This window comes from Nannobrachium achirus (genome assembly GCF_963921795.1).
Source record: "Nannobrachium achirus genome assembly, chromosome: 23".
In the NCBI taxonomy this organism is placed as follows: Eukaryota; Metazoa; Chordata; class Actinopteri; order Myctophiformes; family Myctophidae; genus Nannobrachium; species Nannobrachium achirus.
Window position 1 is genome coordinate 47,628,379 of NC_137830.1, and position 21,968 is coordinate 47,650,346.

At 42.6% G+C, this 21,968-nt stretch overlaps 1 protein-coding gene across 1 annotated transcript in view; it reads right to left on the reverse strand.

Moving 5' to 3' along the window:
• The window catches only part of pphln1 (periphilin 1), a 65,808-nt gene that overhangs the window by 23,804 nt on the left and 20,036 nt on the right, over positions 1 to 21,968 (reverse strand). Inside the window, exons 8-9 of the mRNA XM_080754446.1 lie at positions 20,121 to 20,207; positions 16,081 to 16,136 (exon numbers count right to left, since the gene is read on the reverse strand). Coding sequence (XP_080610572.1) covers positions 16,081 to 16,136; positions 20,121 to 20,207 — 143 coding nt within the window. The remainder of the gene's footprint in view (positions 1 to 16,080; positions 16,137 to 20,120; positions 20,208 to 21,968) is intronic.

The window sequence follows — 21,968 nt, forward strand, 5'->3', positions numbered from 1 at the left end:
AAAATAGCAAATAAGTGAACAGTACACCAACAAAGGAGTGAGGTAGTGAATAACTGACTTCTAAAACAAAATCACAAAGAGCTGAAAACAACAATTAAGCTTCCAAAAAGGTGTCCAAAAAAGCCATCTACAGGCGCATGTGTTGTAACGCACTGGCGTGATACTGTATATGATTCATTACGTGGTTAAATTGACAGATACAATACTGATATACAGTATGAATACACGTTTTCACCAAGGTTTAGCTTGCAGATGCAGGCTTCTAAATTAAGAATGCACTGCAAAAAAAATAAATAAAAAAATGTTAAGGCCAATATTGCAGATAACGCTATGATGACCAATTCTTTAATCGTGCATCCATCATTGCAAGCTTGTAGCTGGGCAATTTTTGAAAATCTTTTGAAAATTCTCGTCTGTAATGACATGCCTAAAATAGGGACTCCAGGTTGAGAAGTGGTTCAATGTTGTCCGTTGTCTGAGACCCCGTTAGGACGTCTGACAACCCCTGGGCCACTGGTTGGGAAACCCTGCACCAGTGTCCTTGAGTAATGAAGAGCAGAAACCGCGCTTGGGAGTGGGGTGGGCGTGAAATGGGGCCAACTTGGATGACCGAGCAACTTTTCCTTCCAGCTTCCTGATGAGTCTATTAGGGCTTCAGTGTCCCAGGAGTAGAACCAAGTCAACCGTGACTAAACCCGCTCATACATGTGGAGGAAACGGAACACGTCACTAAGTTAGGGACCACAGGGAGATGGGAGATGGGGGGGGGGGGGGGGATTGAAAGGCCCAGTGTGGGCCTGAAATAAAACAAACTTAGGAGGCATCATCCAATTATTTCTGCTTCCATCTCCCTCCGCCTGAAGCAATCCTTGGGAGAGACGGGGCATTTGCGTACGCACAGAAGATCTGGATGGTGAGTCCTTTTGTTTTACTTGGCTTATCTGGAATACAAATATCTGGGTCGGATACTTTAACCTCCTCAGCTCAATGGACTCAGGCTACATAGGCTTAAAATAATGTCCTCCTCTATATACTGTACACACAAAGTACAGTATACACTGTATACAAAGTTTTAAAGACATATTTTGTTCCAAACTGGGCTAAAGGTGAACTGACGCCAATGCTGAGCTATTGGAAATCTCTATTCAAATGGTGGGATAGAATACTTCCAAGGCCCAAAGCAGGGACGTGCTGGCCATTGGGAAAAGCGGGACAACTCCCGAACGGCCGGTTCATTCCCGGCCGGTCCAGGCCGGCCATTAGGAATTTCTTTTTAAATAAAATGTCTGCCTTCATTCCATTTTGGGGGCTGGGCGGCCAACATCGTCACTGTCGGGCAGAAACCTTGTATCTCCAAGTTTCAAATTTGTAAATTTGTTCGCAAAGCAAAGCCCTGCTTCATTATACAAGGCTGTCGCACAAAAGTAGTGAAAACAGCCGATCTACAAGCACACAACGCCTCGCCTCGTTTAAATAATTTTAAAAATGATAAATACAAAACAAACGGTTTTGGACATACTAGGTTTCCACCCGACAACGGCGAAATATAACTCATGTAATTGGCCCACTGGCTTGTCACTTTGTCACAAATCTTTGAGTAGCAGCAGCGCTATAGAGAGAGATCTCTCTCTATAGTGCGCAATGAGGGCCTCTCCAACTCTTTTTCCCGGGCTGAATCAGGGACCCAGCACGTCCCTGGCCCAAATGCACTGTACCCTGCCATACTGGCAACAACATGGTCATTATTTCCATTACATTTGGGGCACAGTTTAGCTGGGCAACAAAGAACTACAAGTCGACTGGTAGAGGATTCAAACATATCCAGAACTGGCCTACTTTCAAACTGAACGACAGAATAGAAAATGTTTTGCATCTTTTCAGTGTTTGACTGGAAAAACCAAACGGTGCGGATATTGAACTGTAAGCATAGAAGGGCTGGTTTTAGTACAAAAGAGAGTGCAGTGCTGTTTGATGTGTTAGTAATACGATAAACCACACTGGGACTAAACCACCATCCAGCCAGCTCCTCTCTCTGTCTCTCTAATGTGCACATTTTGTTGAATCTCCATAGCAGGCAGGCAGGCAGGCAGGCAGCAGCAGCCGGGTGCCATTACAGAGTTGGCTTTATGCGGGGCACAACCTAGTCCTTTCATCTTGGCCAAGGTTATGGGTTTGCGCCCTGAGAGCGGGGTACAACGACACTGCACCGCCGACTTGATCAAACGGCTGCAATTTGTGTGTATGTTTGTGTATGTAGGGTCGGTGGACCCACTAAAAAGCACTTTCTTCACAGCGGTTGATGGGGTGGGGTGGGGGGCGACTTTGGAAAAGTGCACATCAGAAAGAAAGGAAGAAGCTGTGCGCATGTGTGTGAGCTCTCTGGTGTAGAAAGCATGTGGTTGGATTCATCAACCGTCAGTGTGTCCCCCCCCTACTTTGCTTACCCATTTAGGCCTAGAATTATTGAATGCTTTAACCAGTGGAAAAATAGCAGATATACAAGCTCACAGCGCGGCACCGAGTGCCGCGCTGCGAGCTTGTAGATCTGCTATTTTTGAAAAAGTCGTGAAAATGTGTGCAAATATTTGAAAATAATTTTCAAAGTGAATGTTTGTAACTCAAATTTTGCTTCTGGGGGTCCCTGGAACTAAATATTTTGAGATGGGGGTCTGTGGCCAAATAAATATCATTTTGGGGGTCCTTCACATGAAAAGATTTGAGCACCACTGACACAGTAGTCTCTCAAGAACAGACTAACTGAGCTCCAGTTGAAGTGAAAAGGACCTTTTCTTTGACGATGGCTGGCCAGATTGCTGACACAGAAACATAGGTTTTTCAAAAAATCTTAGAAGGATTCAAAAGACACTTATAGAATCGGGTCAAAATTAAAATGTCACGCTCACACTCGGTGCCACGCTGTGAGCTTGTATATCTGCTATTTTTCAATAGTTAAAGCATAAAATAATGATACACTATAATGTGTACCCGTTCTGAATGGGTTAAGAGGATGATCCGCAGAGTATACAACAAACATTTACAAACACGGGCAGAATTAGAAGCACAGCAACTTTTAAGTCACTTCCAAGACGTCGCCGGGGGGAGGATCTGAGGGATGCTAATGATAAGATAATAGCAGGCTTCTGCTTGGAAGTAAAAACAGATGAAGAAGAATATCCCCCCACCAAATCAGAGCTTTCTCTCACAATTACACTTAACTCAGTCGGTGCCATATTTAAAGTGGGATGACCTCTTATATTGCCGGTTCGCCAACAAAGGGTTAAAAAAATAGTGTGCACGCTGGTGCACACATTCGTGCACAGATCATGCACTATGCATGTGCATGCTTTTCACAGCTTTCAAACAAAAAAATCCGCTTGGAAATCCGTTCAGGCATTCAGAAGAAAGGAGCCCTTATGTTTTCTTCAAATGTAAACAAACATGGCTGCCATGTTTGAAAGATGGGGTTGGTATGGGGGTTAAACATGCAATTTCGCGATCGCGATCATGCCTAGTACACTGTTGGAGGTCCAAAAAAATTTTTTTTTCTTTTTTTTCTTTTTTATTATTTTTAAAAAAAAGACGTTCAGAAGACGTCTGGCAGGGAGGTCCATAGTGAAAAAGACGTTTTAAAGACGTTTTTTATCATAGAAACATATTTTTTTGGCAGGGTATGAGTTAATTAGACCTAGAAAGCAGACAAGTAAGATTTGGAATTGCATCCATAATGCTCTAAACAGGGTTCCCACACATTTTTACCAATTTACTTCCAAAACTTTTCCAGAATATTTAACCCAATTTCCAGGACTATATAACAATAATTCAGCTCAATAACGAGTCACTTACTCCTATGCGCAATGCCCAAAGACAGGTAGTGTAATGCCCGTGGTTCTCAACCTTTTCAGGCCGTGACCCCCGAAATCATATTTGAACTGGGGACCCCGGCACCCTGACGAGCACTAAAAGAGTTGAGGAATTTTGTATAACACGGTTTTATTGTGAAAATAGCAGATCTACATACTCATAACGCCTCGCAACGCGAGGCGTTGTGAGCATTGCGAGGCGTTGTGAGCATGTAGATCTGCTATTTTCACAATTTCTGCCTCTAATATTTGACAATTTGGCCAATGTTTAATTTGTCATTTCAGAGGTATTAACAAAATCAATAACCAAAGACAATGCAGAGCTATTTTTTTCCAGGACCTTCCAGGACCCTTGATCAATTCCAAAACTTTTCCAGTACTGGAAAAACATTTTTCTAATTTCAAAATATTTCCAGGAATTTCATGACCGTGGGAACCCTGTCTAAAAAACGTATTGCTTACACTTGTGACTCGCTGGCCTCCAGTCCTAACATCCCCCTGAACTAACCATGTGCTGTGTATGCCATCATGTCCTAACATCCCCCCTGAACTAACCATGTGCTGTGTACACCATCATGTCCTAACATCCCCCTGAACTAACCATGTGCTGTGTATACCATCATGTCCTAACATCCCCCTGAACTAACCATGTGCTGTGTATACCATCATGTCCTAACATCCCCCTGAACTAACCATGTGCTGTGTATACCATCATGTCCTAACATCCCCCTGAACTAACTAACCATGTGCTGTGTATACCATCATGTCCTAACATCCCCCTGAACTAACCATGTGCTGTGTATACCATCATGTCCTAACACCCCCCTGAACTAACCATGTGCTGTGTATACCATCATGTCCTAACATCCCCCCTGAACTAACCATGTGCTGTGTATACCATCATGTCCTAACATCCCCCTGAACTAACCATGTGCTGTGTATACCATCATGTCCTAACATCCCCCTGAACTAACTAACCATGTGCTGTGTATACCATCATGTCCTAACATCCCCCTGAACTAACTAACCATGTGCTGTGTATACCATCATGTCCTAACATCCCCCTGAACTAACCATGTGCTGTGTATACCATCATGTCCTAACACCCCCCTGAACTAACCATGTGCTGTGTATACCATCATGTCCTAACATCCCCCCTGAACTAACCATGTGCTGTGTATACCATCATGTCCTAACATCCCCCTGAACTAACCATGTGCTGTGTATACCATCATGTCCTAACACCCCCCTGAACTAACCATGTGCTGTGTATACCATCATGTCCTAACATCCCCCCTGAACTAACCATGTGCTGTGTATACCATCATGTCCTAACATCCCCCTGAACTAACCATGTGCTGTGTATACCATCATGTCCTAACACCCCCCTGAACTAACCATGTGCTGTGTATACCATCATGTCCTAACATCCCCCCTGAACTAACCATGTGCTGTGTATACCATCATGTCCTAACATCCCCCCTGAACTAACCATGTGCTGTGTATACCATCATGTCCTAACATCCCCCTGAACTAACCATGTGCTGTGTATACCATCATGTCCTAACATCCCCCTGAACTAACCATGTGCTGTGTATACCATCATGTCCTAACATCCCCCTGAACTAACCATGTGCTGTGTATACCATCATGTCCTAACATCCCCCTGAACTAACCATGTGCTGTGTATACCATCATGTCCTAACATCCCCCTGAACTAACCATGTGCTGTGTACACCATCATGTCCTAACATCCCCCCTGAACTAACCATGTGCTGTGTATGCCATCATGTCCTAACATCCCCCCTGAACTAACCATGTGCTGTGTACACCATCATGTCCTAACATCCCCCCTGAACTAACCATGTGCTGTGTATACCATCATGTCCTAACATCCCCCTGAACTAACCATGTGCTGTGTATACCATCATGTCCTAACATCCCCCTGAACTAACCATGTGCTGTGTATACCATCATGTCCTAACATCCCCCTGAACTAACCATGTGCTGTGTACACCATCATGTCCTAACATCCCCCTGAACTAACCATGTGCTGTGTATACCATCATGTCCTAACATCCCCCCTGAACTAACCATGTGCTGTGTATACCATCATGTCCTAACATCCCCCTGAACTAACCATGTGCTGTGTATACCATCATGTCCTAACATCCCCCTGAACTAACCATGTGCTGTGTATACCATCATGTCCTAACATCCCCCTGAACTAACCATGTGCTGTGTATACCATCATGTCCTAACATCCCCCTGAACTAACCATGTGCTGTGTATACCATCATGTCCTAACATCCCCCTGAACTAACCATGTGCTGTGTATACCATCATGTCCTAACATCCCCCTGAACTAACCATGTGCTGTGTATACCATCATGTCCTAACATCCCCCTGAACTAACCATGTGCTGTGTATACCATCATGTCCTAACATCCCCCTGAACTAACCATGTGCTGTGTATACCATCATGTCCTAACACCCCCCTGAACTAACCATGTGCTGTGTATACCATCATGTCCTAACATCCCCCTGAACTAACCATGTGCTGTGTATACCATCATGTCCTAACATCCCCCTGAACTAACCATGTGCTGTGTATACCATCATGTCCTAACATCCCCCTGAACTAACCATGTGCTGTGTATACCATCATGTCCTAACACCCCCCTGAACTAACCATGTGCTGTGTATACCATCATGTCCTAACATCCCCCTGAACTAACCATGTGCTGTGTATACCATCATGTCCTAACATCCCCCTGAACTAACCATGTGCTGTGTATACCATCATGTCCTAACACCCCCCTGAACTAACCATGTGCTGTGTATACCATCATGTCCTAACATCCCCCTGAACTAACCATGTGCTGTGTATACCATCATGTCCTAACACCCCCCTGAACTAACCATGTGCTGTGTATACCATCATGTCCTAACATCCCCCTGAACTAACCATGTGCTGTGTATACCATCATGTCCTAACACCCCCCTGAACTAACCATGTGCTGTGTATACCATCATGTCCTAACATCCCCCTGAACTAACCATGTGCTGTGTATACCATCATGTCCTAACATCCCCCTGAACTAACTAACCATGTGCTGTGTATACCATCATGTCCTAACATCCCCCTGAACTAACTAACCATGTGCTGTGTATGCCATCATGTCCTAACAACCCCCTGAACTAACCATGTGCTGTGTATGCCATCATGCAGAATGCAATGAATGTGCAGCGCTAATTGCGAGATCCAGTCAGTGTAATAAAATATATGTTTTATGTGTGTTAACCTATTTAGGCCTGAGATTATTGCATGCTTTAACTATAGAAAAATAGCAGATATACAAGCTCACAGCGCGGCACTAGGCCACTGTTTCTGGCGAAGTAGATTGACTATAATTGACTAAGCAATGATCAAATCAAACTGTGGTGACTTTTTTTGCTTCCGCGCATCGCCACACTGCTGAAAGTGAATGTGATGTTTTGGCACAGTGCCCACTGTGCAGGACTCTGCCACAGCGTGGGAACTAGGGGTGCTGCAGGTGTTCCAGCACCCCTATGGGGAAGTTTTCATTTTTTATTTAAATAAGAAAAGAACAAATCAAACATAGCAAAAATATGTTGCCTGTTGTTGTCGTTTTTTATTTATTCATTTATATATTTTTATATATATATATATATATATATATATATATATATATATATATATATATTTCCATTATAAAACGGATTAAAAAATGATAAAAAATATTAGGCCTATTATTTTTTCACGGGCGCGATCATGCTTAGGGCCCCCATGGGCCCAAAAACGGCTATGACAACTGGAAATGCTGCGCTTATGAGCGTCACACAGTACTACTTGTCAACCAGTAGGTGAAGAAGAAAAAATCTCAAAGGAGTAGTTCACCTCTAAAATGTTTTTTTTTTCAATAATATTTTTAGTTTTTTGTCTCATTCCTAAGACAATAATTTGATTACAATAAATGTACCCCCATTGATTCCAGATGGGGACCCTAATGCATTTGGGTCCCCATCCGGAATCAATGGGGATAAATTTACTAAAATCCGATTTGTGTCTTAGGAATTTGACAAATACAAAACAATATCATTGAACTCAAGTCTCCATGGTTTGAGTAATCAATAGAAAAAGTCATTTTAGGGGGTGAACTACTCCTTTAACCCATTTAGGCCTGAACACATTATGACGCAATATTTTAAAGCTTTAAATATAAAAAAATCACACTCGTGTGAACTGAGCGGTGGTGTGTGTGTGTGTGTGTGTGTGTGCAACAGCGCCCCTCCCTTAACATGTGTGGTCAGAAAAGGTTACTGCAGGCTACGGACACGGAGACAGACATACAGACATACAGACAGACAGACAGACAGACAGACAGACAGACCCACACACACGGCCACGTATAGGAGCGTTGTGACCACCGCTCAAAAATAGCAGATATACAAGCTCGCAGCGCGGCACTCGGTGCCGCGCTGCGAGCTTGTAGATCTGCTATTTTAGAAAAATCGTGAAAATTAGAATTTTGACCCGATTCTATAAGTGTCTTTTGAATCCTTCTAAGATTTTTGGAAAAAACCTATGTTTCTGTGTCAGCAATCTGGCCAGCCATCGTCAAAGAAAAGGTCCTTTTCACTTCAACTGGAGGCATGTTTTCACTACAGTTCCGGAATTTTTCCTGCAAAATAATTAGCATAATGATTTTCAACTTGCCGGGAGTTTTGTTTTTTGGGTGTTTTCACATAAGCAAAAATGCTGGCATAGCCATAAAATACCTCGTTTTCACTAAACCGTTGTCGCGGTATGAAAGTCGGTGTAGACTGTGTTGCCAGACTTTGCAAGAGAACTAAGCAACCAGGTGTACGAAAATAATCCCCAAAAAGTGATATTATCTAAGCCACACGAGCACTTTAAAGTTGTACCATGTAACTTTTTTTATAAAACAAATCTTAAAATTGTCCTAACTCTTAAATCGCTAAAGTTTTAGAACACCCACTCCGTTATTTTCAGCTTCTGAAGCCTTCTCTTTATATGTTTTCTATGATCCTGACCGGGGTCCGGTTTTCGCGCAAAAATTACGTCATCATACACTATCGGCCAATCACAGCGAGGGTTATACACTGCCGGCCAATCACAGCGCATCTTTAAGTGGGGTCGGGTGAAACACTCCGTTTCTCCGGAATGCCTGAACGCAACCAGGGACCCCTCTAAAGATAGATCTCGGCAAGGTGGAGGCAGACGCGGGGGTGACGCGGGGGTGTGAGGCCCGGTCCGCGGCGAAAAACGGCCGAAAGACGCGGACGCTACTGACCACTAGTTGAGCAACTTACACAGTATAGCTTTAAAACTACACGCATCGCCACATCAGCTAATTGAAAATTACCGATCTACAAGATCACAACAAATAAAACGAAACCAGCAACTATCATATACAAGCAACTTTACGGAAATGAAGCCCAGAGTCGCTTATAATTAGCAGACATGGCAACACTTGGACTGAAAGCCCTAAAAAAAAGAAAGAAAAAAAAAAAGAAAAACACTCTCCTGTCTCCCCAGTTCGGTGCGTTCACTGCGGTGGCATCGGTGCCTCTCTCTCTCTCTCTCTCTCTCTCTCACTCTGAACGCTACAAATGGATTTAACTAAACTAAATATTCTTCATGCTCAGCAACAACAACACATAAGGTCCGTTCAAAAAGGATCTAATGCAACGTGTTGCACCTGTGGCTGTGGGCTTTAGATTAGCTGTGGACTCGCACTCGCTCAGTCGCTCGCTGGAAGAGGTTCCAAAAGGAGCTACCGTTGAGAAATCATTGCACTTTTGCAGGCAGCCAGCCATGGTCACAATGCGACCCTACTCTTACTCTATAGCCTAAATAATTATTTTCACATGGCGTGAATTTCAAAATTGCCGTCATTTTTGAAGAAACTTCCAGAAGTTTTGCTCAATGAAAACGGGGCTTGGAGCTGAGGCATGTTTTCACTACAGTTCCGGAATTTTTCCTGCAAAATAATTAGCATAATCATTTTCAACTTGCCGGGAGTTTTGTTTTTTGGGTGTTTACACATGAGCAAAAATGCTGGCATAGCCATAAAATACATCGTTTTCACTAAAGCATTGTCGCGGTATTAAAGTCCGTGTTGCCAGACTTTGCGAGAGAAATAAGCAACCAGGTGTACGAAAATAAGCCCCAAAAAGTGATATTATCTAGGCCACACAAGCAATTTAAAACTATAAGCATCGCCACATCAGCTACTTGACAATTACCGATCTAAAAGATCACAACAAATAAAACGCAGCCAGAAACGATCAATATATAAGCAACTTTACGGAAATCAAGACCATAGTCACTTATAATTAGCAGACATGGCAACGGAACCTGCAGTGCGCACCACACTGTCTGGACACTTGCTAAAGCAGCAGCGACTCACTTCTGTTCGTCTCTCTTTTTCTCTCTCACCAATGGATTTAACAAGTTACAAGAAATATTCTTCATGAAACAACACATTTGAACCTTATGTGTCACATAAGGTTCAGAAAGGATCGCTTATGCAACGTGTTGCACATCATGACATGTGGGATTGTGGGCTTGTTTTTTTTTTTTTTACGCGTCACCGATGGATGACCAGACTGTATTCCTCGACACTCGCTTCTCAGTAAAACACTTTACGACGAGAAACTATTTGATGCAGCTCTTTGAGTTGGTAGCTTCCAAATTTCATCACATCACATGAGCGCATTCCCAATCAGACAAAAAATAGGCTATAGCACCGTAAAAAGAGTTGGTAAAGATTCCAGCTTTCATCACATTACGAGCGCATCCCGTCTCCCGTTCTCCAGACCGGACTTGTATCAAAACCCACACAGCTTAATTACAAATAGGCTATAGAATAGCCTACAAATAAGTTTGAACTGTTTGAATTGTAGAAAGAAATAGACGTCTGTCTTCTGTGTTTGGCAGGCTTACATAACATTCGAATGCAATATGGATTCTGAAGCTTTCAATCCCAATTACAATGCTTTAACTGTTAATATTGGTTCCTTGCATGCACCTGCTTGTCCGAAAAAAGTAAAAATCACGGTATGCCGTTTTCACTGTGGGGAAATTTCTATTCTCCCAGTACTTTCAGCAAAAATTACTAGGTATTTTCCCGTCAAATTTTGGACTCCAAAACTCACGGAAGACAAAATAAGTGGCCGTTTTCACATGGCGTGAATTTCAAAATTGCCGTCATTTTGGAAAAAACTTCCAGAAGTTTGACTCAGTGAAAACGGGGCTTTGGTCTGTTCTTGAGAGACTACTATGTCGGTGGTGCTCAAACCTTTTCATGTGAAGGACCCCCAAAATTATATTTATTTGGCCACGGACCCCCATTTCAAAATATCTAGTTCCAGGGACCACCCAGAAGCAAAATTTGAGTTGCAAACGTACGCTTTGAAAATACACATATTCAAAGATTTGCACACATTTTCACGACTTTCCAAAAATAGCAGATCTACAAGCTCGCAGCGCAGCACTCGGTGCCTGTAGATCTGCTATTTTAGAAAAATCGTGAAAATTAGAATTTTGACCCGATTCTATAAGTGTCTTTTGAATCCTTCTAAGATTTTTGGAAAAAACCTATGTTTCTGTGTCAGCAATCTGGCCAGCCATCGTCAAAGAGGCTGGCCTAACTACTATGTTGGTGGTGCTCAAACCTTTTCATGTGAAGGACCCCCAAAATGATATTTATTTGGCCACAGAGCCCCATTTCAAAATATCTAGTTCCAGGGACCCCCCAGAAGCAAAATTTGAGTTGCAAACGTTTGCTTTGAAAATACACATATTCAAAGATTTGCACGACTTTCCAAAAATAGCAGATCTACGCGCTGCGAGCTTGTATATCTGCTATTTTTCACTGGTTAAAGCATTCAATAATTCTAGGCCTAAATGGGTTAATAGAAGAGTAGGAAGTCCACCTCCAACCACTGTAGATGTACAAGTTAACATGCTCTATCACTACAACATACAGATTGGTTAAAAGGAGGTTTTATTCCTTCAAATAAGTTCCAGATTTAAGAGATTAGTTTCCATTGTGTCATTGCACCAACACCACCAAGGCTAATCCCTGTACACAGCTAATGAAGCGTCTCTTTACTTGTCTACGACAAACAACTCTACATTCGCCGTAACGCTGACAACATGAAATCAGAACAGCCCAGCTCACTCTTCCAGAGGAAGAAGGGAAAACGGTTGTTCGGTCTAAATGCCCCAAACACACACATCCCCCAACGTGGTCCGCAGGGAGTTCCCTCGGCTCAGTGGCTTAAGATCCTGCGATAAAGTTATGAGTCGAGCTAATGAGTTGTTAGCCCCTTCTCACACACTGGGTGGCCCTCGTCAGACACAGTATCCCTAGCCACAGGCCAGCCCAGGGCGACTGTCTGTTTACACTGCTCTGCCCACATGCAGGGCTACCACTACACCTTTGTCACTTGAAAGCCCCGCCACATATATCATTAAAACAAGGCAACAACCTTCTACTAGACATAGGATTATCAAGGTCAGGTATACCTCTCTTATGCTGCTGAATGGATCTATGACCACAGTATACAGAATGTGATCAGAAGAGAAACATGCCCATATTGTCCCCATGTTTGGAGGCATTAAACTTTAAAATACATTTTCTACATCTGTTTCAAACATTTCACACTTATTGTGGTAAACCTGCGGACAGACACATTAACTGGCCTACCCGATCAGCACAGGCTGTCAAATCTAGGTCTGTGTGTTTACAAGAAATGATTGGAGGGAAAAAAATGCTTTTTTTTTTTACATGAACACGGCAAAAATGACTTACGGGAGCTCGCTCCTGGGTGTGTAAGTGGAGCCCCAGCCTCCCCCTTGGCCCCCATTACTGCCTGCTAGTGATTGAAGTCTGCTTACACTTCAGGTAAACAAGGCTCGGCCCCACTGCCTTTCATGCTGTGCGCGAGGGCCACTTTAGAAGCCATTAACACACTTAGAACGGGTACACATTTTGTGTATCATTATTTTATGCTTTAACTATTGAAAAATAGCAGATATACAAGCTCACAGCGCGGCACCGGGTGCCGCGCTGCGAGCTTGTAGATCTGCTATTTTTGAAAAATTGAGAAATTTTGAATTTTTACCCGATTCTATAAGTGTCTTTTGAATCCTTCTAAGGTTTTTTTTTTTAAAAACCCTATGTTTCTATGTCAGCAATCTGGCCAGCCATCTTCAAAGAAAAGGTCCTTTTCACTTAACTGGAGCTCAGTTAGTCTGTTCTTGAGAGACTACTATGTCAGTGGTTCTCAAACCTTTTCATGTGAAGGACCCCCAAAATTATATTTATTTGGCCACGGACACCCATCTCAAAATAGTTAGTTCCAGGGACCACCCAGAAGCAAAATTTTAGTTACAAACGTTCGCTTTGAAAATACATATATTCAAAGATTTGCACACATTTTCATGACTTTTTCAAAAATGGCAGATCTACAAGCTTGCAGCGCGCGCTGTGAGCTTGTATATCTGCTATTTTTCCACTGCTTAAAACATTCAATAATTCTAGGCCTAAATGGATTAACACACTTCGGTGGGACTAAACACGCAGACATGTATGAGAGAGAGGCCGAATTTAAGGACTTCCAGATGCATTCTGACATACAGCGACAGAGATGGAGCACAAGTACATGCTACGCCTCGGACAGACTGTGGAATAGACATGCACCGTGGAGCTGAGTCAGCTCGACCGCCCGCCACTCGGAAGAACTTGGGTTTCAGTTGATACGAGCGGCCCTTTACTGTGCAGCTGGACATTTGACACGGCTGCAGAGTTTCAACAGACAGGGGCCTTGGTAAGAGGATATCACCTCGGCCCCCGCGCAGTTCGTTGTGCGCCAGGCAGTCAGAGCAGGAATTTCATGGAGGGCCATGAAGGCCCTAGTGCCTTGCAGGGACGTGCTGGCCATTGGGAAAAGCGGGACAACTCCCGAACGGCCGGTTCATTCCCGGCCTGGACCGGCCATTTGGAAAAAATGTAAAATAAAATGTCGGCCTTCGTTCCATTCTCGTATCTCCAAGTTTCAAATTTGTAGATTTTTTCGCAAAGCAAAGCCCTGCTTCATCATACAAGGCCGTCGCACAAAAGTAGTGAAAACAGCAGATCTACAAGCACACAACGCCTCGCACCGCGAGGCGTTGTGTGCTTGTAGATCAGCTGTTTTCACTAGTTTAAATCTTTTTAAAATGATAAATACAAAACAAACGGTTTTGGACATATAAGGTTTCCACCCGACAATGACAAAATATAATTTGTACAGTAATTGGCCCACTGGCTTGTCACTTGTCATGATCTGAAATGGCAAATCTTTGAGTAGCAGCAGCACTATAGAGAGAGATCTCTCTCTATAGCGCGCAATGAGGGCCTCTCCAACTCTTTTTCCCGGGCTGAATCAGGGGCCCAGCACGTCCCTGGTGCCTTGTTATGCCCCTTAAACATTATATGCCCTGTGACCACAGTGGCCATGATGCCCCGCCCGCTCTGCCCCAGATCATTTCACCCGTTTTCCCAGATTTTAGACATCAGCGTCTTTAGTTGAGATTATTAATCCTTAACTCATTGAGTGCCAATCCCGAACTAGTTCGGCTTTATTATCGTATCGCAGTGTGCCGATCCCGAACAAGTTCGGCTTTAAAAAAAAAAAAAAAAAAATTGAAAAACATTTTTTTGATTTTTTTTTTTTTTTTTTTTTTGGACCCCATCAAATCTGGTGAACATGATTTCAATCGCGATTTTGCATGTTCCACCCCCATACAACCCATCTAACATACAGGGCAGCCATGTTTGTTTACATAACATGTAAAACATAATGGCGATTATCTCAAGAATGCCTGAACGGATTTCCAATCGGATTTTTTTGTTTGAAAGCTGTGAACAAACTGCACAAATCCACTCCAATGCAATCCAGGATTGCATTGGATTTTTTAGAGCTCATTCTTCTCTGTTTTTTTCCCATGCATGAGGTGTGCAAGGTTTAATCATGGCTAAGTTGACGAAAATAAGGCTTCTAAAATGCTTGGTAGCCAATAGCTAACTTCAAGCTAACTTCATCCTCTTCCTGTACATGCACAAAGGAAAGTGTTCAGGCAAGTCATGGCTGCAGGGCTTCTGCATATACCAGCATATCTCTATGGGATTTTCTATGGCCACTGGGCGCCCTCTAGTGGTGAAAGGGGTGGCACTAAATGAGTTAACTGCCCATCTTCAATCGAGTCCAGTGACACCCATCAGTCCCATGTATGAACTATTGACTGATAGTTATATTAAAAATACAATTATCCTGAGCTGTCCTTTAAGCATCCATATTCTGGGGGTAACTTTAGCCAAGCTTGTAGATCGCCTATTTTTGAGATTTGGTGAAGAGCGGAAAAAAAAGTGGTCCAAGTACAGAGCCAACTGAGGCCCAGTTGACTAAGTCTAGAGGGTTTAAGAGGTTTAAGTTATTGTTTTACTTGATGGCCTTGCTGCCCTGGCATTTGACCTTTGTGCCCTCAAAGGATTTACATAATTAAAGGCCAAGTGGCCTTGCCCCAAAAATAATGACATTCCTGTCCTGGCGCCATGTGTGTGTGGTATGGCCCTATTGTGAATATTCATATGTTGGAGTAAAGTAACATTTCTCTACATATTTAATTTCCTCACTGAAATTCTGAAATGATATTGTTTTAACAGGTTTCAGGGAATGAAGAAAGTGAAGAGACATAGATTTGGTTAAAATGCCACATCTATCTTTCTGCAATAAAAACACTTCTTAAACAGGCAGCGAAAACTTTTTGTTTTAAAGTTTTTTTTTAACCCAGCACATTAACCCTGGACTGCCTATTACAATTCCAACTCAAAATATATTTTCAGTTTTTTAAAGATTAGTCAAAATCTTTCAACATTGCCAAAAAATAGCAGATCTACAAAACCAACGCACTGCGATGTGACACATTGTGAACAGATCAGCCATTTTCAAATAGCCAAAGTATAAAATAAGGCATAAGGGGTTAATCTGTTGCCGTCTTGGATATGTCACGAAGCTCACTGAACATATCAAGTGAACGAAGGGAATTTCTGTATATCTTGCCTTTCAATGGCAAGAGTAATCTATTCTTATTTAGCCCAAACACCTTTACTGTACTGCTCACCTTGTTTGAGGTTGTGCTCTGTGGCGAGCCATCCCGTGACAGCCCTGGAACTTTATCTGGAGAACAGAGAAGAGATGGAACATTGCACCTAATCAGAATTAAGACAATGACTGAACTGAAGTGTAGAAGGGAGGGGGGACACACTATGGGAGTAAAACATCAAGTTGGAAGGCAAGAAAAAGACAGGAAGAGTAGCTGGAGGGAATACACCCAGAAAACCACACCACTACCATCATTAATATGTCTGAAAGATGTGCAAGCTGGTTAGTGACTTGGTGAAAGTGAGTGTGTGTTTGCCTAGTGTGTGATTACACATTTCCTGCGCCAGTGAACATCTGGAGCAATCTAGAAACAGGTGGTCCGCCATTATGTGCCGCGGTCAAATGATAACCTTCGCGTGCTGTCCAAACAACTGCTACAACGCCTGTAAATTCCGCTCTCATCCACCGCTAACCAACTACTCTTTCTCTCCAATGTCAATACCTGTTTTCTAGCTTATCTACATTTCTGCTCCCAAATACTCATGTTTCCTCTCCCCCAATACAGTTCTCAACTGCTTCTTTTGCCATTTGCGCTCTATCTAGCAGCTTTTTCACATATGACCTGTCACAGGTCAAAACCCTCAAGTCCCGATTGCGGCTCCGTTTCTTAATCCACCGTGTCCGTGACGGTAGGATAATTCTTAGGGCCTGGTTCTGAAAAAAACGGGGAAACGGGGAAAAATCTGTGTAATCTTAAGTGTGGAAAAGTGTGCCTGCAGGAATATCCATCAGACACTTTATCCCCCTCCACTCTTCTCCCACACACGACCGGGTGGCATCTTTATGAGGCTTGACAAAGTGGCAGACAGAGAGAGGGGGCCGAGGGGTCGGAGGGCAAGGTGCTGGGTGCATTAGAAATGCTTTTCGCTCCGTCTCTCGGGTTACCTTGCCCGGGGAAGGGGTTAGGGCCACAGCACGTGTGGGGGGAAAAAATATACTCCATGAACCCTTAAACGGAAATGAGTAAATTGAAATAGCATTTCAGATCCAATTCATCTGTATGCCATCTTTCATTTAATGTCGACAGAACTAATTAGTCCCCCCAGGAATCCGCGGAGAAAAATGCTTTATTCCGCGGAGAACAATCCTGATTCTGCGGAATTCTGTGGTGAACAATTCTTGATTCCGCGGACATTAATAAACAACCTAAAATGACCAGTTATCAAGCTAAAAATGATATAGTTCTAATAATCAAGTAAAACCCTTCATGAAATAGCTACAATTAATTGTAATTAGTGGTTAGAATAATCAAATAATCATTTTTGAGAATAAAAATCTAATATTAAATCTATTATTTTTTTAATTGTTATTGTTTTTAATAATTACTTTCTGTTGCAAAGACTATATTGTCATGCAAATTAACCAATGCCCATAGTAACCACATTTTAGAGGATAGCCTACCTACTACCTAGTATGGGTGTAATATTTATTTATTCTCTTCTGTATTAGCATTGTTATTGCCAGGACCATTATAGAGGCAGAGAGGAACTATAGATCAGGACACAGTTTCTGTCAGGAACGAATGTGGGACCGGACCAATACAGCGTCAGTGCAACTAGCAGGAGGAAGCTAAGCTATTCCCCAGGCTCTGTATGAAGTGGCCACTTGCCAGACCATGTACACATTGTTTTATAATAGTAGTAATGACTACTCCCGCCGCTCTGCTGCCACTCGCGACCGCTATTCCGCGGACGTCAGAAAAGTCCGCGAACGGCCGAGAAATCCGCGGGTGGTCGCGAATTCCGCGAAAAATTCTGCGATCGCGGAATCGCGGATTCCTGGGGGGACTAACTAATAGGTAACTAGAGAGAATAATTCAAACAAAGCAAATACCCATGCCGAAACACATCAAAGAAACACTGGCACAATATCTAAGCCCAAGTAATCTAAGGCTGGTAGAGGAAGTCTACTGGCATTTGGCTGGTGTTAATTCTATGCCTGGATGTTAATTCTACGCAGAGCAGTGCTGTGTGTGAATCACAACAACGGGGGCTTCACTGATCCAACCACAATCCCCTCATTCACCTGATGCTCTGTCTATCTAAGCCGTGTAGCCTCAGGAACAGCACATCTAAATGCTGTTGGGCTCCAACCTTGAAAAGAGGCTGAGATCCATTCCCAAACACTAAACTTACTGGAGCGTTGCAAGGAGGACTCATTGTGCAGTCTCGCTGAGCACGCCATTGCGCTAAAAACACTACATCAGCAGTGTAACGCACACAAATATCTACATCGCAGCACCATTGTTGCGGTCTCCAAGTTGTGAGACTGTGATCTTTAAAGTGGAAGATCTTCCAGGCTGCTGCATAAACAAGGCATTCTGGTGTTGTATAAATCAAATATTTACAGTTTATTCCAGCAATGCTTGTTCTAAACTTGTTCTAAACTCAGTTCTTCTCTTCCCCAGAATGTTTTGGAATGTTTCTCTTGGGCACTGAAAAACAAATCATGGACAAAAGCTGCACATGTAGAGATTCATCCCAGAGATCAAAAATGTTCAAAAAAACAATCGCAGTATAATTTCACTGCAGGTTTAGGGACAGATTGAACACATTGCAGTAGATGTGAAGTGTTGAGATGGGAAATCTATATGAAATCATACCGTTTGTGGAGATTATCATGTTGTGATCAAGGAACATAGCCTACTAACTACAAAGGGAGTGAATGGGGAGGTACCATAGAATGTGCTTTTATTACAGTCCGAGTCAATCAGTGCCATTTAGACAACTACTCTTTTCCTGGAGAATATGCATACATTCCTAGTCAAACATTACAAACTACCAGGGCCTGGATTTGAACCTTCCAGTCCCATCGGCCACAGGGTTTTGGAGCATGTCAAAAGTGATGGGCTGGACGAATAGCGGGAGGTTGACCAGGCATATGGCTCAAACTGAGCAGCCTTTGCCCACTCTACTGCACCTATTGCCACAGGCCCCAGTCTGGGCATACTGTTGAGCCACAAACGTGAGGACCTTAAATGCTAAAGTGCACTAGGCTATAATTTGTAGGATGGTCAGTGAGACACACTATAAAACGCAATGCTACGGTACCTCTCCACAATGACTAGATAGTTTGAACACACTAATATACAGCCAAGTTGCCTCTAATCATTAGAGGCAATTACTGTAGTCATTAGAGTCTAATGACTGATCTGGAGTCAGAGGAAAAATCCCTATGGCGGTTTTGGCCGCTGAGCAGGGCAGCTGTTATATCCAGGGTTCCCACACATCTTTACCAATTAATTTCCAAAACTTTTCCAAAATATTCAACATGATTTCCAGGACTATATAACAATAATTCAGCTCAATAACGAGTCGCTTACTCCTACGCAATGCCCAAAGACAGGCAGTGTATGCCAGTGGTTCTCAACCTTTTCTGGCCGTGACCCACAAAATAATCATATTTGAACTGGGGACCCCGGCACCCTGACGAACACTAAGAGTAGAGGAATTTTGTATAACATGGTTTTATTGAGAAAATAGCCGATCTACATGCTCACAACGCCTCGCGTTGCGAGGCGTTGTGAGCATGTAGATCGGCTATTTTCACAATTTCTGCCTCTAATTTTGACAATTTGGCCAATGTTTAATTTGTCATTTCAGAGGTATTAACAAAATCAATAACCAAAGACAATACATAGCTATTTTTTCCAGGACCTTCCAGGACCCTTGATCAATTCCAAAACTTTTCCAGTACTGGAAAAATATTTTTCTAATTTCAAAATATTTCCAGGAATTTCATGACCGTGGGAACCCTGTATATCACTGATACCAGATCAGCAGTTACAGGGCAACTTCAGCACTACACTAGCAGACCCAGGTCAAGCAGAACATGAAGGAGCAATTTTGGATTGAGCGGGGGCACATTTTATTCTTCAGGGGACTACTGGGACCAAGTAAGCTCAAGATGATGAGAGAGGAGGGAGTTCTAATGCGGTTTAGACCAGTCTGTTCTGTGACCCAGGTCCACCCTAGCTTACGTGGTTACAAGTGTACCGACCCATTGTGTCATGTCCGCTCTTTAGGGAAAGAAGTGCCCCCCAGAGGTGATCGGGAACAGCAGCGAGTCCCTCTGGACCGTCTGCACCTGTAAAGCCAGTTAGTCATACCGTTAATCACAGGGCAGGGCGCAACTTGCAGCTGGAAAGATGGAAATGCAGAAAAAGCAGAGGGGAAATAAACAGTTTCATTTAAAAAAATGTTATACGGTAAGTCTATTACTGAGAAAAGACCGCACTGAAGCTTGCTATATAATCTCTCAGATTTAGAAGCTGCATCTTAATTCAGTCGTTTTCAACCTTTTTCAAGGTCCATTATTAAAGGGATATTCCACTTTCAACAGGGAAACAGCTTATGGCAGGGTTCCCCCAATAGGCGGCCCGCGGGTGTTCATAAAAGCCTGATTAGACAATAAAATGACCAAAAGCTTTTTGAAAGTGGAATATCCCTTTAATTCGGTATTTCAGCCACAGACCACCATTCAATGAGATCTTGCCTCTCAGACCCCAAAAGGTAAGAATATGCTATAGTTGGAGAGAGACTGGAGAAGATTTGTGTCCACAATTTCCATGCTGTATTGATGTGGTACCATAGGAGAAATAACAGGCAAACACTGATCAAAATAATAATTCTTCTACATACTCCAATTGTGTTGATAGTAAGGGGAACATAAGAAAATCTGCAAAGTAAAACGTTACCAAGACATTTCTTCACCAATGTGTTTCTAAAGTTGTGTAATAATATGTACTAAAAGGTTGAAATTCAACTCCCGGGGGAAACCTCATAAAAAAATTATTCGTGTTTGTGTAAAAATACAAAAAATAAATCTGCTTTCAGTAACATGTGAGGGGTCAAACTAGGGGTTTTTCATGATGCTGAATCCATTGCAAGCATTATTTGTTTTGCACGAAAAACATTCCATGGGCTACCAATGGCCCCCACAACACGGTGAAAAGTGATGATTCATCACTAAACAATCATTTTGTGGGTCCGATTTTAGCCCAAGGAATGTTTTTCGTGCAAAACAATGCTTGCAATGGATTCAGCATCATGAAAAACCCCTAGTTTGACCCCTCACATGTTACTGAAAGCAGATTCTTTTTATTTTTTTCTGTATAGTAAATTAATGGGACACAAACACAAATCAGTTTTTTTATGAGGTTTCCCCCGGGAGTTGAATTTCAACCTTTTAGTACATATTATTAGACACCTTTAGAAACACATTGGTGAAGAGATTTCTTGGTAACGATTTACTTCGCAGATTGGTCAAATATCTTAAAACATCCCCTTACTATGACTTCTTGTAAAGTGATGCAGATGTTTAAAAAGGTCAATTAGTTACCTACAGCATCACGCTGGATTATCAGGTACAGTATATCATTTTGTAATGAAACCATTCATGGTGTGGTGACACCTTGCGCCCGCACACTCCGTTACAGGAACAAACTCCACACTCTGTAGTAGGGCATTCACGAATAGTGATTTTTAGTATTCGAATTATTCAACCTCAAAGTATTCGAATAGTCGAATATTTGACAGGACTGGCCAGACTGTCAAATATTAAGTAAGCAAGAGGCAAACATTGTGAAAATAGCCGATCTACATGCTCACAACAATATTTATCTGTGGAACCGAGTCACTTTAATACCTACAATCCCAAGTGCTTGTCAGGGTGGGGGTCCCCTGTTCAAATATATTTATTTTGGGGGGTCACGGCCTAAAAAGGTTTGAGAACCCCTGGTATAGAGCATTAACAAATTCATCCACCAGGGGCATTGACAACTCATTCTTATGACTTCCTATCTAGCCAAACTTTATAAACTATATATTTTTTTATCGAGAAAAAAGG